This window comes from Diadema antillarum, unplaced genomic scaffold (genome assembly GCF_040938485.1).
Source record: "Diadema antillarum isolate AM-2024a unplaced genomic scaffold, OU_Dant_1.0 seq00000705_RagTag, whole genome shotgun sequence".
NCBI lineage: Eukaryota > Metazoa > Echinodermata > Echinoidea > Diadematoida > Diadematidae > Diadema > Diadema antillarum.
The window spans coordinates 187,836-200,874 of NW_027271610.1; the positions used below are offsets into that span (position 1 = coordinate 187,836).

The following is a 13,039-nucleotide window of genomic DNA, read 5'->3' on the forward strand; positions in this document are numbered from 1 at the left end:
AGCTAACTTCAGTTTTTTCTTTAATCCTTGTATTAGTTTCAAAATTCAGTTAGCTAGTCGGGTATTTGCACTAACTTATGTCTTAATTTCATCTTTCTGAGGTCTAATGTACCTTAAGATATAGAAATTGGTGCTCAAAACACAATAAAAGGTATATATTTTGGTGTGTCTGCAAGAATTAGAATGATGATCATAATTTCTTAAGCACTTTACTTACTTTGGTCTGAATTTCAGACCAGCTATTACATGCCGACCAAATGCCGACTAAGATTTGCGTAACACGACCTAGCTCATGCATTCTATAACATAATCCACTCCAGTATCGTGCATGTGCTATGTCACGTTCCCAGTCCCTGCTTTTCACGTTGTGTTATACCCAGCCGGCGAAGTGCGAGTTTAGTTTTAGTAATTCTTACGCCGATTGCGGCCCAAATGGATCAAAATTCATTTCCATCATCTGGCCTCTTTGGCTCGTATGGGGCATATTCTAGCAGCGACCCATCTTTGCAAGTCCCAGGTAAGATACCTTCTTCCACTTTGACACTCAAGAGACATTTTTCAGACATCCTGATCTACATTGTAGTTCTAAACCTGATCTAATTTTGTGTTCCAAAGCAAAGCCACTACACAAGTCACATACAACCAACGTTAGCACTGCACTGCACTCCTCCACGGAATATGTCGATGTAGCTACTCGTATGTCTTCATCCGTACGTAGACTGGAGTCATCAGTAGATAAAATTTACTATTCAAGTGGGCTGATAGTAAAGTATCGATAGATCTAGAAAAGTAGACATATTTTCTACTACACTAGAGCTAGAAGACCTGGCATTATCCTGAAATCGTCCACCACTCCATTCAGATTCACTGCCATTCATTTAAAGGACAAGTTCACCTTCATAAACATAAGGATTGAGAGAATGCAGCAATATTAGTAGAACACATCAGTGAACGTTTGAGGAAAATTGGACAATCGATGCAAAAGTTATGAATTTTTAAATTTTTTGTGTTGGAACCGCTGGATGAGGAGACTACTACAGCTTGTGAGTCATATACGTACAACAGTATAAAGAAAATGTAAAGAAAATTCAACATATTTTCACTTTTTTCGCATAATAAAAGAGCACTTGACTTGCCTCTTTCTAAAGGCAGGGGGAATAATATTACCCATAACATTTGTCGGTAACGAGTCGGGGGAATGTGTACTTTTTTCAAAAGATGAAATTTTGTGAAATTCTCTTTATATTTTCCTTACATTGTTGTACGCATGTGACATCTAAGTTATTCACACACTGCAGTAGTCTTCTCATCCAGCGGTTACTGCACAAAAACTTCAAAAATTCATAACTTTTGAACGGATTGTCCGATTTTCGTCAAACTTTCAATGATGTGTTCTACTAATATTGCTACATTCTCTCAATCCTTATGTTAATGAAGGTGAACTTGTCCTTTAAGAGCCGATGTCGATGATGATAACTAGTAGTAAACTACGCGGTCGGTCAGTACACGCAGCCCGGCTTCACGTTTACCCTCTTGTAGATTTTGTCATTTTCAGCGGTGGGTGTACGTTTCCTTCATGAATATCTTTATTTATTCTAGAAAACTAAAATATAAGGAATCCCCATAGAATAGATCTAGTCCATAATGATAATATTCAATCTAATCGGTAGGTTCTATGCGATTTTTTTTAAAATTACATCAAAAACCCACCGAAATCCGTGATTAAAATCAGGTCTGTAAACAGCGTCCGTATTGCTTCACTCCTCATCTTCTGCGTGTTATTTGAATGGCAATCACTCGTATACTACAACGTAGCGAGTCGGAAAAGTTCATATGACCTTGTCGGAGCCGAAGTGACCCATGCAAAGGTCAAATCATGAGAGCAGCACGCGCGGAAATACATGTACATGTACGTAGCAGACGACGAGCTTTACGTAACACACAAAACGCACGGGTGTACGTAAAATGTTACCACGGCACGGTACTTCCGGTTGAGCGTTCTTGGTAGTTCGTTGATTTTGTGAATCATCGCACAATCTACCGGTACTCCGAAAAATTCAGCAATAAGTTCTGGATACCAACAAAACACCAAATTCAACTAACCATCAGCAAAATACAATGTAGGTGAGTGGTAAAAATCATCTTACTGTTAAAATCAAGCAAATTAAAAGACATTTTATGTGATTTTGCCGTCAAAAGCGATGGTCGTTTACAACGTTTAAACACTAGTATATGTCAGACTGCTGTGCAAAGCACAGCGGTCAGGCTAAGGTGATGACTGCTTTCTACCTCCATATAATATTATAATAGACTTTGCACATATTGTAGTGAAGACGCACTCGCAGATTAAGAGGGGACCGATATCATGATTTAGCCGAAGGCCCTATCTATGTAACACTGTTGAAGTGTTAGTGATAATTGCAATGCAATGTCATGACACAAGACCTGTTTAAGTACAGAAAAAGTGCTTTGTACCACCATTGCTTGACCGAAAGATTGGTCTGTATCTGGTCGTCGGGGAAATGTTCCGCGGAGACTGCGTCTGGCTTCACGGATCCCCTCCTTATACACGGAGGAGAGCGATGCCGATAACGTCAAAAAAGTAAAAGACTCCTCCGGACAGATGGATCTTTCTGTCTACACCATTGCCTAAACCGCACCAGCAACCGTTGTTTGATACTGGTTATGCGCCCCGCGCCGGGGTTACCATTGCCAGTGCAGTGGCATTGCCATGCATTAATTTTATGGCCTTCATACAAACAGTATGATTATGCACTGGAATATGTATTCAAACTAAGTTTACAATTTTAAGTTTACTTTAAGTTCAAGTAGATTCTAAACCTGAATTATATGCAAGATCTCACAATGTATCTTTTCATTACCTCCGCCAAGGAAGGAGGCCGGAGGTAGAGACGTTTTGAGTGTCTACGACAGTCTAGATCTAGTGACTCTAACTTATGTTTTCTTTTTGGACTTCGGCGCTTGTTTGTTTGTTAGCATGTCTGTGTGCAAAATAACTCAAAAAGTTTCGAATGGATTTGAATGAAACTTGCAGGAAAGGTGGAGAATGACACAAGGAACAGATGATTAGATTTGATAGTGGTCTAGGAATTTTTGTGGATTTATATGAAGGATATTTGATTTTTGCAGGTATTAAAGGTCAATGACGTTACGCACTTTTGAGGTTTGCATACAAATACATGCATGAAAGTATGTGCTTTGCTCGCGCAAGGCGCTGCACTGCTAGAAGCTGATGATGTAACAAAAGACTTCTATTTTGGGTACAACTTGTAATTGGGTGATTTTCAGCATGCATGGTGCAATCACTGATCTCTATGGAAGAACAAGATCAGTGGTGGAAATGAGCTGCTTGGCAGAGGTCTGCACTCTCAGAGTGCTTCTCTACCTCTACGTGTAGTTACCTCCACCAAGGGAGGAGCTTATGTTTTCATCAGCATTTTTGTTTGTTTGTTTGTCTGTGCACAAAATAACTCAAAACGTTGTAAACAGATTTGGATGAAACTTACAGGAAAGGTTGAAAATGACACAAGGAACAATTTAAATTTGGGGAGTGATCTGCAAATTTTTATGGATTTTATGAAGGATTTGCTATTTTGGCAGACAGGGTCAATGAACTTTGGAGTTCAAGCTGAACATTTTTTGAAGTGTGCATACGCACACCATGCATACGCACACCAAAGTGCATGCTCTAGTTTCTGCTAGGGCGAGGCGTGTTACGCAGCTGGAAGTTGATGACAAATAACAGAAGGCTTCTATATCGGGAAATTGGGCAATATTCAGCATGCATACAATGTACGTAAGGGTGGAAATCATTGATCTCTATGGAAGAACAAGATCAGTGATGAAAAGAGCTGCTGGGTAAAGGTTTGTGCTCTCAGAGTGCTTCTCACTTACTCTAGGTTTTTTTTTTCTGTGTGTGTGTTCTGACTGTCCATCTGTCCCATATCTTGTTATATTGCATTTGTCATGTCTTGTAAAATTTGAATAGATTTCTTTTAAACACAATTGTGGGGACAGTACAAAATAGACCCAACAGTACAACAAGTATAATGTCACTTGTGATTTAAAGTCCCACCCTGCTACCCCCGGACAGTACAGTGATGAATAGAGAAAGGTGCGTGCACACATTGCATTCCTGTTTGGATCAGAGTTAATATTTTTGTGTGTTGATAAATTCACAAAGAGCACCAGACTTGCAAAATTTGCAGAAAGAAAAACCTGTTGAAATGCAATGTTGTATGGGCATGCAGTAGTTTGTGTGTGTGTTTTATACAAAATAATATGTCGTTACCTTGTTAATTCCTGTTATCTCTTCTACAGTCACTGCTGGTACTGGAGGATCTCTGTCACCATTTCTGAATGTGGATCCAATATACCTGAACCAGGTGAGTCAGCTGCAAACAGACTTAGCCATCTTATCATGAATTTCCTCCAAACCCGTCTAGTGTACAGTATGATTATATTGTACATTTACAGTGTCTAATGCTAGGAGGATATTTGTTGAAATGTAATGCCAGTAAACAAGGAAAAGTGGGGAAATTTGACTTGTTGTTACCCGAGTTGAATGCTACATTCGTCAAGATCCTACTGTTGCTGCTTTGTAATTGGTAGATCGGCATTGGACTAGCTGTGAGCTAGGTTCTGTTTTCAGTGTTTCAAAGGGAGTTTGCTTTTCTACTGTATGTCAGTATCCACCACCCCCCCCCCCTCCATTTCCACAACTTTAGCAGCTTGAGTATAGATTTCTGCTTTAAAATCACACCCGCTGAATTTGTACCTACTACCTCAAATTTGTTAAGAAAGCCAAAGAAGTCTGAAATGTTTCTTTCATTTCTAATCATTCAGGGAGATTCGCAGTTCATCATTCCAAATGGTCAGAACAGGACGAGAGGGAGGCTGGAGTTGGCCTTCTCACAGATCGGTGGTTCCTGTATGGCAGGTTAGTGCATATCTGGTAGTAGTGAGATGATGATGATGATGATGATGATGATGATGATGATGATGATGTTGTTGTTGATGGTGCTGGTTGTGGTGATGGTGATAATGATGACGATGTTGTTAATAGTGATGATGGTGTTGATGGTAAGGCTGGTGTTGATGGTGATGAATTTTGTTATTTGATAAAAAAATACATACTGGTAACCTTCTCTTCTCATATATATTAGAACAGTGCTCAAGAGTACAAAAAAAAACAACAACAACAAGCAAACAAACAAACAAATGCTTGATGTGTCTGTTTTGCTGAATTTGGTTTATTTGGTTTGTGCTTTGCTTTCTGGTCCAAATGCTATGCCGCTTTGGAAAACCACAATAATTTTCATCATGATTTCCTCAATTGAGGGTTAATTCTCTGGAAGTTTTGTTGCTATCATATGCACATTGCATAAATGTAGGGAGTAAAGAATGCAGAGTATGATACAATACCCATGTCTGGATCTTAACCTTTTCCCAACAGGTGCAATATATGGGGCACTCAATGGCCTGAGAATTTCAGGGCCTGAAACAAGAGAACTTGCAGGAAGAGTACGAATGTCACAGTAAGTTGACCAGCCATTCTAAGGTGCGGTAAACTCTGGTTTCAATGGAGCCAGGCGCTTAGACGTTTCCAGAATGAGTAATGACAATCTTTCCCTCATGCAGTGTTTTACTTTCTTTCATTTTTGATGATCTCGACATTTTGATTGAATAAGTCACATGTCAGAGTGAAAGGAGACATCTATCCTGGGGGCAAATACATCGTGTAATTGCAAAAAAAAAAAAAATCAAAATCAGGATCAAAGTGTCATATTATGTTTGATATACTTAAGCGTAGGAAATAGTGAAATGGTACAGATGAAAGTCAATGCACTGTCCTTCCAGAAAATTGCAAGGATGTTTCCTTTTCATTGTTTGCTGCCCGTAGTTTCTGGTTCTAAATATAGAAGTGCCTTTAGTGCCTTGAATTCAATGAGCATGAAATGTTTGTTGCTGTCTATGCAGAAAATTTCTGACTGAAAGACAAACTTGACAGTGATTGGTGCAATCCTGAAAAGAGGATCACAACATAAAGCTGCCAAGTATTGCTGGACTGGTGGCGTTGGAAGAACAGGCTTACTGTATCAAAGGGCCCAACATTAGCAGTGACCCGATGTCCAGGGGCCACCAGAAATAGATGCCAGGCCACCATCTTTTTTCTTTAGAAAAGATGTGTTAGTGGTCCAATTGGGCTACCAAATTTCATTGTTAGGCAACCAAAAGAAAAAGCTAGTGTAGGGCCTTGCTGTATCTCAGTGGAATTTTTCATCTTGTATTACGCCTTCTGTTGAAATCTGTGAGCATGGATTTACATTGAGTGAAATTGTTGCCAGTGTATTTTAGTTTTGTTTTCTTACAACTAAAACATGTGGTAGCTGATCCACTATTTCAGTTGATACAGATGTAAATACTACGAGCATCTAAGTTACGCCAAAACAGTGATGCAAATTCAACAATTTTCAACGTATTGCCTCTCTTCTTTCAGGATGATCACATTGGTTACGAAACAAGGGGCCTCCTCAGCAAACGCAATAGGTGTTGTCGGTAAGAAATATATGTCAAGTGCTGGAGTGTGGGTGTGTTGCAGCACAGTATTTCTTGAGACATCCAGAGTTGTTTGATTATGCAAATACCTGTGTATCATCTGTAACATGATGCAGCACAAGTTAAGCTACAATTTTTTCTCTGCAGACTAGGTCAAACTTACAGAATATTGCCATCCTTGATTTTGAGTGTGTGTGCTGAGCAAGTTTGCATGCAGTTATTTTTGTCCACTGAATATTCAGCATTGGCATTTTAGGATCTGTTGCTTGTTTGTTAATGTCCTAAACTTGTATGATCACATTTATTAGTGATGGCATTGGTGAAATTCTTATTTGATAACAGAGAAGCTTTAAGATGTGTTTATTCTTTGTCTTGCTCCCATAAACTGCAGGGGCTTGAAGAAAATCTGACTTTTTTTTTTTAGTATTAAAGTTTTCTATTGGAGACCCTTATCTCTTAATTAAACATATTGAAAGAGACCCAATTTGTGGCAAATTACCATTCTTTGTGGCTGAATTTTGTGAATTTCACACCAATGCTGAAATTCCTTGTGATTTTGAAATGGCATTTTGACTCTACACCTTCTTTTAAACAAAGTTTTTTTTTTTCATGTCTTGGTCATGAGGATGCATATGGTGTACTTTTTCTTTTTGACCAAATGGCTCAATGAGTGAAATTCATATTCCATCAGAATAAAAACATGAAAGGCAAAGGTAACCGTAGGTACATGTATTCCTGACGCAAGGAAAACATGAGGCATATCCGTGAAAATTCCAGGGGGAGCGATTTAAAAGACTGACGACAAGATTCTCTGTTTCATCATTGTGTCCGCAGCTCTGATGTACAGTATTCTCGGCGTTGGCCTGTCGTGGAGTAGAGGCACTGACGATGAAGTCAACACCATCGGTGCAGCGACTCTGACCGGCCTCCTCTACAAATCATCCGGTAAGATTGGCGGGAGGGGGTGGGGGTGGGAATGTCTGTTTGTGGTCATGCTGAAGAATCGGGATGCATCCGTAGCATTATACATATATCTTGCTCACCTTTTTTTTTGGTCTCCAATAAAATTGCCATTTGTGATTGCAGTGACTCTAGTTTCTTTCAGGAGAAAGCATCCCTTGATAGAAAGGGGTTCTTGGTATAAAGCCAGATCTCTGATATCTGGTCCCATCTTCGGCAAGCATATCTTCCTTCACTCTGTTCCCCACTATTCATGTCAATTTGGAATGCACGAGACCTAATGGGCTTGCAAATTATTGATGGAGATGGAAAATTGTATGCTTGTAATCAATTAGCCAGGTTACCTCCAGAATGTACTTCCTCTTTGAGAGAGAGAGAGAGAGAGGAGTTGGATTTTCACTTGTTTGAGAGAGACGGTCGAGTAAAGAATGCAATATTGGCAATCGCCAAGCCATGGGGCGATGAGATGATGCAAGATGGAATAGATAGTATGTTAGGTTTGGGCATTGCTTACCTTTGTTTGTGTGTTACTATGTGTTCCCTCTTTAAAGAGGGAAGCACTCCAACCATAGGATATGACAAAAAAACAAAAACAACAACAAACAAAGAACAAATGAACAAACGAGCAAATACAGTAGGTCTCTTGCCTGAGTGAGGCACAACTTGGGCATGTAACTGATTCTACATCACTCCTCATTGCAGAGAGCAGGCTCAGTAGATAGGCCCAGACCAAACACATCCTGGAAGATGTGCAATAATGATGCCAACCCTTGTGTTTTGCCTCGGGGTGATTAGCAGTGGTCTGCAAACGGTATCACGTAGCATATTGGGCCATGTGAATGAATGAAATAAATATGCAGCCAGATCATACCAAGCTCTTGTTTAATGAGATACTGACTGATACGAGTTTCAGTGTAATGCTACGTATACTGTACACGCCATATATTTAGCAAATCTAAATTTTCGTGAATCAGGACTTCCAACGATTTCGCAAGTGGTTAGATTCGCGATTGTGGACTTCTGTACTGAACGGAGAAATATATATGTGTGCGTCACATTCATATCGGAATCAGAGTTATTGTTTTCTTGTGTGCTTTAAAGGACAAGTTCACCTTCATAGACATGTGGGTTGAGTGAATTGAGCAACAGTAGTAGAACACATCAGTGAGAGTTTGGGGAAAATCGGACAATCCGTTCAAAAGTTATGAATTTTTGGCGTTTCTGCTCAGTCAAGGCTGGATGAAAAAACTATTATAGCTCGTGATGTCACATGTGTACATCGATATAAAGAAAGAATAAAGAAAGTTCAACATATTTGGGGAAAATCGGACAATCCGTTCAAAAGTTATGAATTTTGAAGTTTCTGCTCAGTCAAGGCTGGATGAAAAGACTACTAGAGCTTGTGATGTCACATGTGTACAACGATATAAAGAAAGAATAAAGAAAGCTCAACTTATTTCCATTTTTCTCGCATAACAAAAGTACACTCGATTTCTCTCTTTCAGAAGGCGGGGGAATAATATTATCCTTAACATACATCAGTAACAAGTCGAAGAAATGGGCACTTTATTAAAAAAAGTAGAGTTCTGTGAAATTCTCTTTTTATTTTTCTTATGTCGTTGTACGCATGTGACATCATACGCTGTAGTAGTCTTCTCATCCAGCAGTGACTGCGCAGATACTTAAAGAAATCATATCTTTTGAACGGATTGTCCGATATTCCTCAAAATTTCACTGATGTGTTCTACTAATATTGCTGCATTCTCTCAATCCTTATCTATATGAAGGTGGACTTGTCCTTCAATTTCACGAATTGCACCTGACTCGCGAAATATTCAGCATGTACAGTATTTACACTTTCCTCCCTTTTCTGTTTCTGTCTTCCCAGCGGGCCTCAAGACCATGGCGAGAGCAGGGGCAGTGGGGTTTGGCCTCTCTTCGTTATGGTGTCTTTACCACAACAAGGACAAGGTGAGGGCCATGATTGGAGTGGAACAGACCCAGTACTAGCCCCCCTTAGATGGTTTGTCGATGATACCGTGAAATCTTTGGGAGACTGACAGCTTTCTGTGTGTGCCATGGACATTACTGTAATGCTTGCTACAAATGTGCAGCCGGATTCGCGGGCAGAAAGGATTGTTCTTCAGTGGACTGCAAGACTGGACATTGCCATGAAAGGAATATATTAAGGTTATTTTTAACCATGTTAGTTTGATACTGAAGCTGACCACTGAATGTTCAAAGGCTGTGAAAATAGGAGAAAAATGGAATAGGTGGGATGTGTCTCACTTGATTATTATGGCAACCTGTTGCATTAATGTTGTCATTTATTTATGTCCTTGTAAATTCTCTACAAAAATGTTTTTTCAGACAATTTCCCCCAATATACTCTCATCTGAATCATTCAGGGAACTATCTCCTTTGCCCTTCTCTCTTATCTTTTTGAGTTCAAAATCTTTATGGTAATATCAAAGGGGAACTCCAGTGCAGTTAAATTAGTTTGAATAGAAAGAGGAAAATCTTTCTCAGCACAGCAATGAAGATTTGATCGAAATTGGATGGAAAATAAGAAAGTTATGACATTTTTATGTTTTGCTAATTTTTCAGGAAACACTTGTTGAACAGTCATTACGAATGTGCACATGGTGTTGATGTCATCCCCTCACAACTTGCCACATATTTTGTACATAAAATTGTTTAGTTTCCAGTTTTTTATTCAAACACAATTACACCCCAGTCTCAAATCCTTGTATGTCTAACTGATCATTTTTCTGAAGTTATTTAGCCAGGAATAAGACGTCATAGTTTACACTTAAATAACAGAAAAATTCTTCTTTTTTTTTCACAATCAATGGAAAATTGTGAGATGATGAGATCATTAGCTCACTCATTTGCATATTCATATAAACTGTACCAGAACTGTTCTGCAGAAATACCTGATAAGGGAAACTTCATAATTTCATTACTTCCTTATTTTTCATCTGAGTTTGATCAAAGTTATTTACCGTTGTACTATCAGACTAATTATGACTGGACTAGAATTCCTCTTTAAACTTAATGGCCCGAATTCACAACACTGGTTTAAACTTAGACCATGGTACAAATTTAGACCATGGTCTAAAATAAGTGTGAAATAGGCGTACCTTTGACATGCGCGTTTGCTACTGGACGTGTGCTGGCGTACGCAATCTGTCAATCGTATTTACACAGAAAAAATTTGTGTAAGCCATGGTTTAAACCATGGTGTCTATTGTACCACCTTTTTGAATTCGGGTCAATGAGATTTTCTGCACTTGTATGCAGCACTTCATCTGCAACTTAGAAGAACTATTGATGTGTGAAAAGACGGTAATTAACTAATATAGATTTTTTTCCCATACCAACAGAATACCTTACGAAGCCAAATGCAACATCTGGCTGTAAGCCAGATTTATGTGTATGTCATTACTCTGTATCTTATGCTTATGCATTTCCCAGCTAGTTTGCATGTGTGCTTCTACTGCTAATACCCTATCAAGAATCTGTTTAATATTTTGTTCAAATGCAAACAGAGGGAAACTGACCAAAAATAAATATAATTTATTACAATAATATGTAGTAATATTTTGTTTGGTACAGTGCCATGGAGTTTGCATCTCGTGGGAGGTGATTTCGTCCAATTTTTTCCCCCCTGTTTATATCTGAGGGACTTACGATGTATCTTCGAGAAGCTGATATATTTTTTACCTCTTGACTGGCTTGAAAGTAAGGAGAAGAAACCGCATCAGTTTACAAAATTTACTTAAACGAGGTGCGTGCTTCCTTTTACAAAACTTGTCCACAACAGGCATGAAACTTGCCCAAGGTATATGTGCATGCACTTGCCTCATGTAGCAACAGCTAATGAGACTTCTGGACACACACACACACAACAAAAAAGAGGGACAGATATAAAAGTTACAGTTGGTGGGAATAACTTCAATCATAAGGTTGTTTGGCTATCAACCACTCATAGATTTTTGTTTTGTTTTGTTTTGTTTTTTAATGAGTGGAACTAGACCATAGTATGGAGGGGAAATAAATGGGTATATGCCAAACATAGTTGGTTATTTTTATAACATGGAAGTTATAAGTAACACCGAATTAAAAAACGTTATTACCAGGTATATGCCATCGTTCTGTCCAAGTCGTGTTTGCGTATATTTAGTCTTCTTGCTGAAAATCGGTAGTCGGACGGCTCATCTTTGAAGATGTATTCATACATCATTGGACTTGATTGAAAAATGGGTAATACTGTGGCATCATAATTCTAATAGAACTTTGTGATCAGGTAGACGAGGAGAGATCATCTACAAAATTGTTGGTGTTTTCTAATCAATGTTAATGTACAAGCCCCATCCTACCAGTCGATTGACCGTGTGAAATTTTCACATATTCAGCATAAGTATTTCTATCAGGTCTGCTAAACAACTGACAGATTATATTAAATGATGTTAATTCTTATGTTTTCTTGTGTTTCAGCCCTCTTCTCAATGTATTTTGCCCTTGTGTATGTTCTCATATACAGCTTCAATCAGGGATGGTGGGGAGTTTTACTTTTGGCAACTAGGGATACATTTTGCACTGTGCAAGCCCACTTGTTCAGAGTAAACTACACGAATGTAGGTAAGACAAATGAAAGAGCGCCCTCTTCAGGTCCTTTGGGTACCTTGAGGGTATTATTGCTCCGTCTGTTTGACATAAAATTATTTAGTGCCTGCATTAAACAAATGGTACTTTACACTTTTCAAATGAGGAAGCTTTAAATTTTCTTTACATATCCTTGATTATTGTGTATGCACCTGTACTCTACATGAAGCCTAATTTTTAACTAGCTGAACAGACTTTAGATACTAAAGTTGGTTGGGTTTTTTTTTCATTTCAATTAGTCTGTGTTTTTCAGAAATAATGGAGTATTCCCAGTTGCCTTGAGCAAATCATCATTTCGACGGTTGAAGCATCTTACAAGAATGTTTGTCTGTGTGTCTGTGTGTGTGTGTGTGTGTCTGTGTGTGTGTGTCATGTATAGATATGGTAATGTAGAATTTTGTTGAATCTAGGAGATTCTCAGTATTGGTGGGGTTTTGGGTTTTTTTTTTTTTTTTTGGAGGGGGAGAGGGAGGGAGGTTGGTTGTTTTGTTTTGTTTTTTCATGCCATTTCACCAGATAGGTCCAAGAAACCATACTTGTATTTCTGTGGTTTGGCCCTGAATCTTTTTGTTGTGGTTTCTTATCAATATCAGTGTTTCGAATGATAGAAGTAAGATTATTTTTCATTAGAGCCATTTTCTTATGTTGATGCATATTTCTTATAATAGTTCTTTTTAAAGGATTCTTGATTATGCAAGTTAGAATTGACTGTTTTGGTGGCAACACATTTTAAAAGTTTCTTTATCTTCCTCAATTGCCATTAAAAAAAAATGTTATGATATGGGGGAAATTTTGCTGAATTTAGGCGGATGCATTTCTTCAATATTAGATT

At 38.5% G+C, this 13,039-nt stretch overlaps 1 protein-coding gene across 1 annotated transcript; it reads left to right on the plus strand.

Annotated features, from left to right (window-relative positions):
- The first annotated feature begins 390 nt into the window (after positions 1-390).
- On the plus strand, positions 391-11,916 carry LOC139737799 (mitochondrial import inner membrane translocase subunit Tim23-like). The gene is made up of 7 exons (XM_071648476.1): positions 391-517; positions 4,342-4,406; positions 4,867-4,960; positions 5,477-5,558; positions 6,521-6,579; positions 7,414-7,524; positions 9,428-11,916. Exons 1-7 carry the CDS (start codon positions 433-435, stop codon positions 9,547-9,549), a joined length of 618 nt encoding a protein of 205 aa, XP_071504577.1. The 5' UTR covers positions 391-432; the 3' UTR covers positions 9,550-11,916.
- Positions 11,917-13,039: the final 1,123 nt, after the last annotated feature.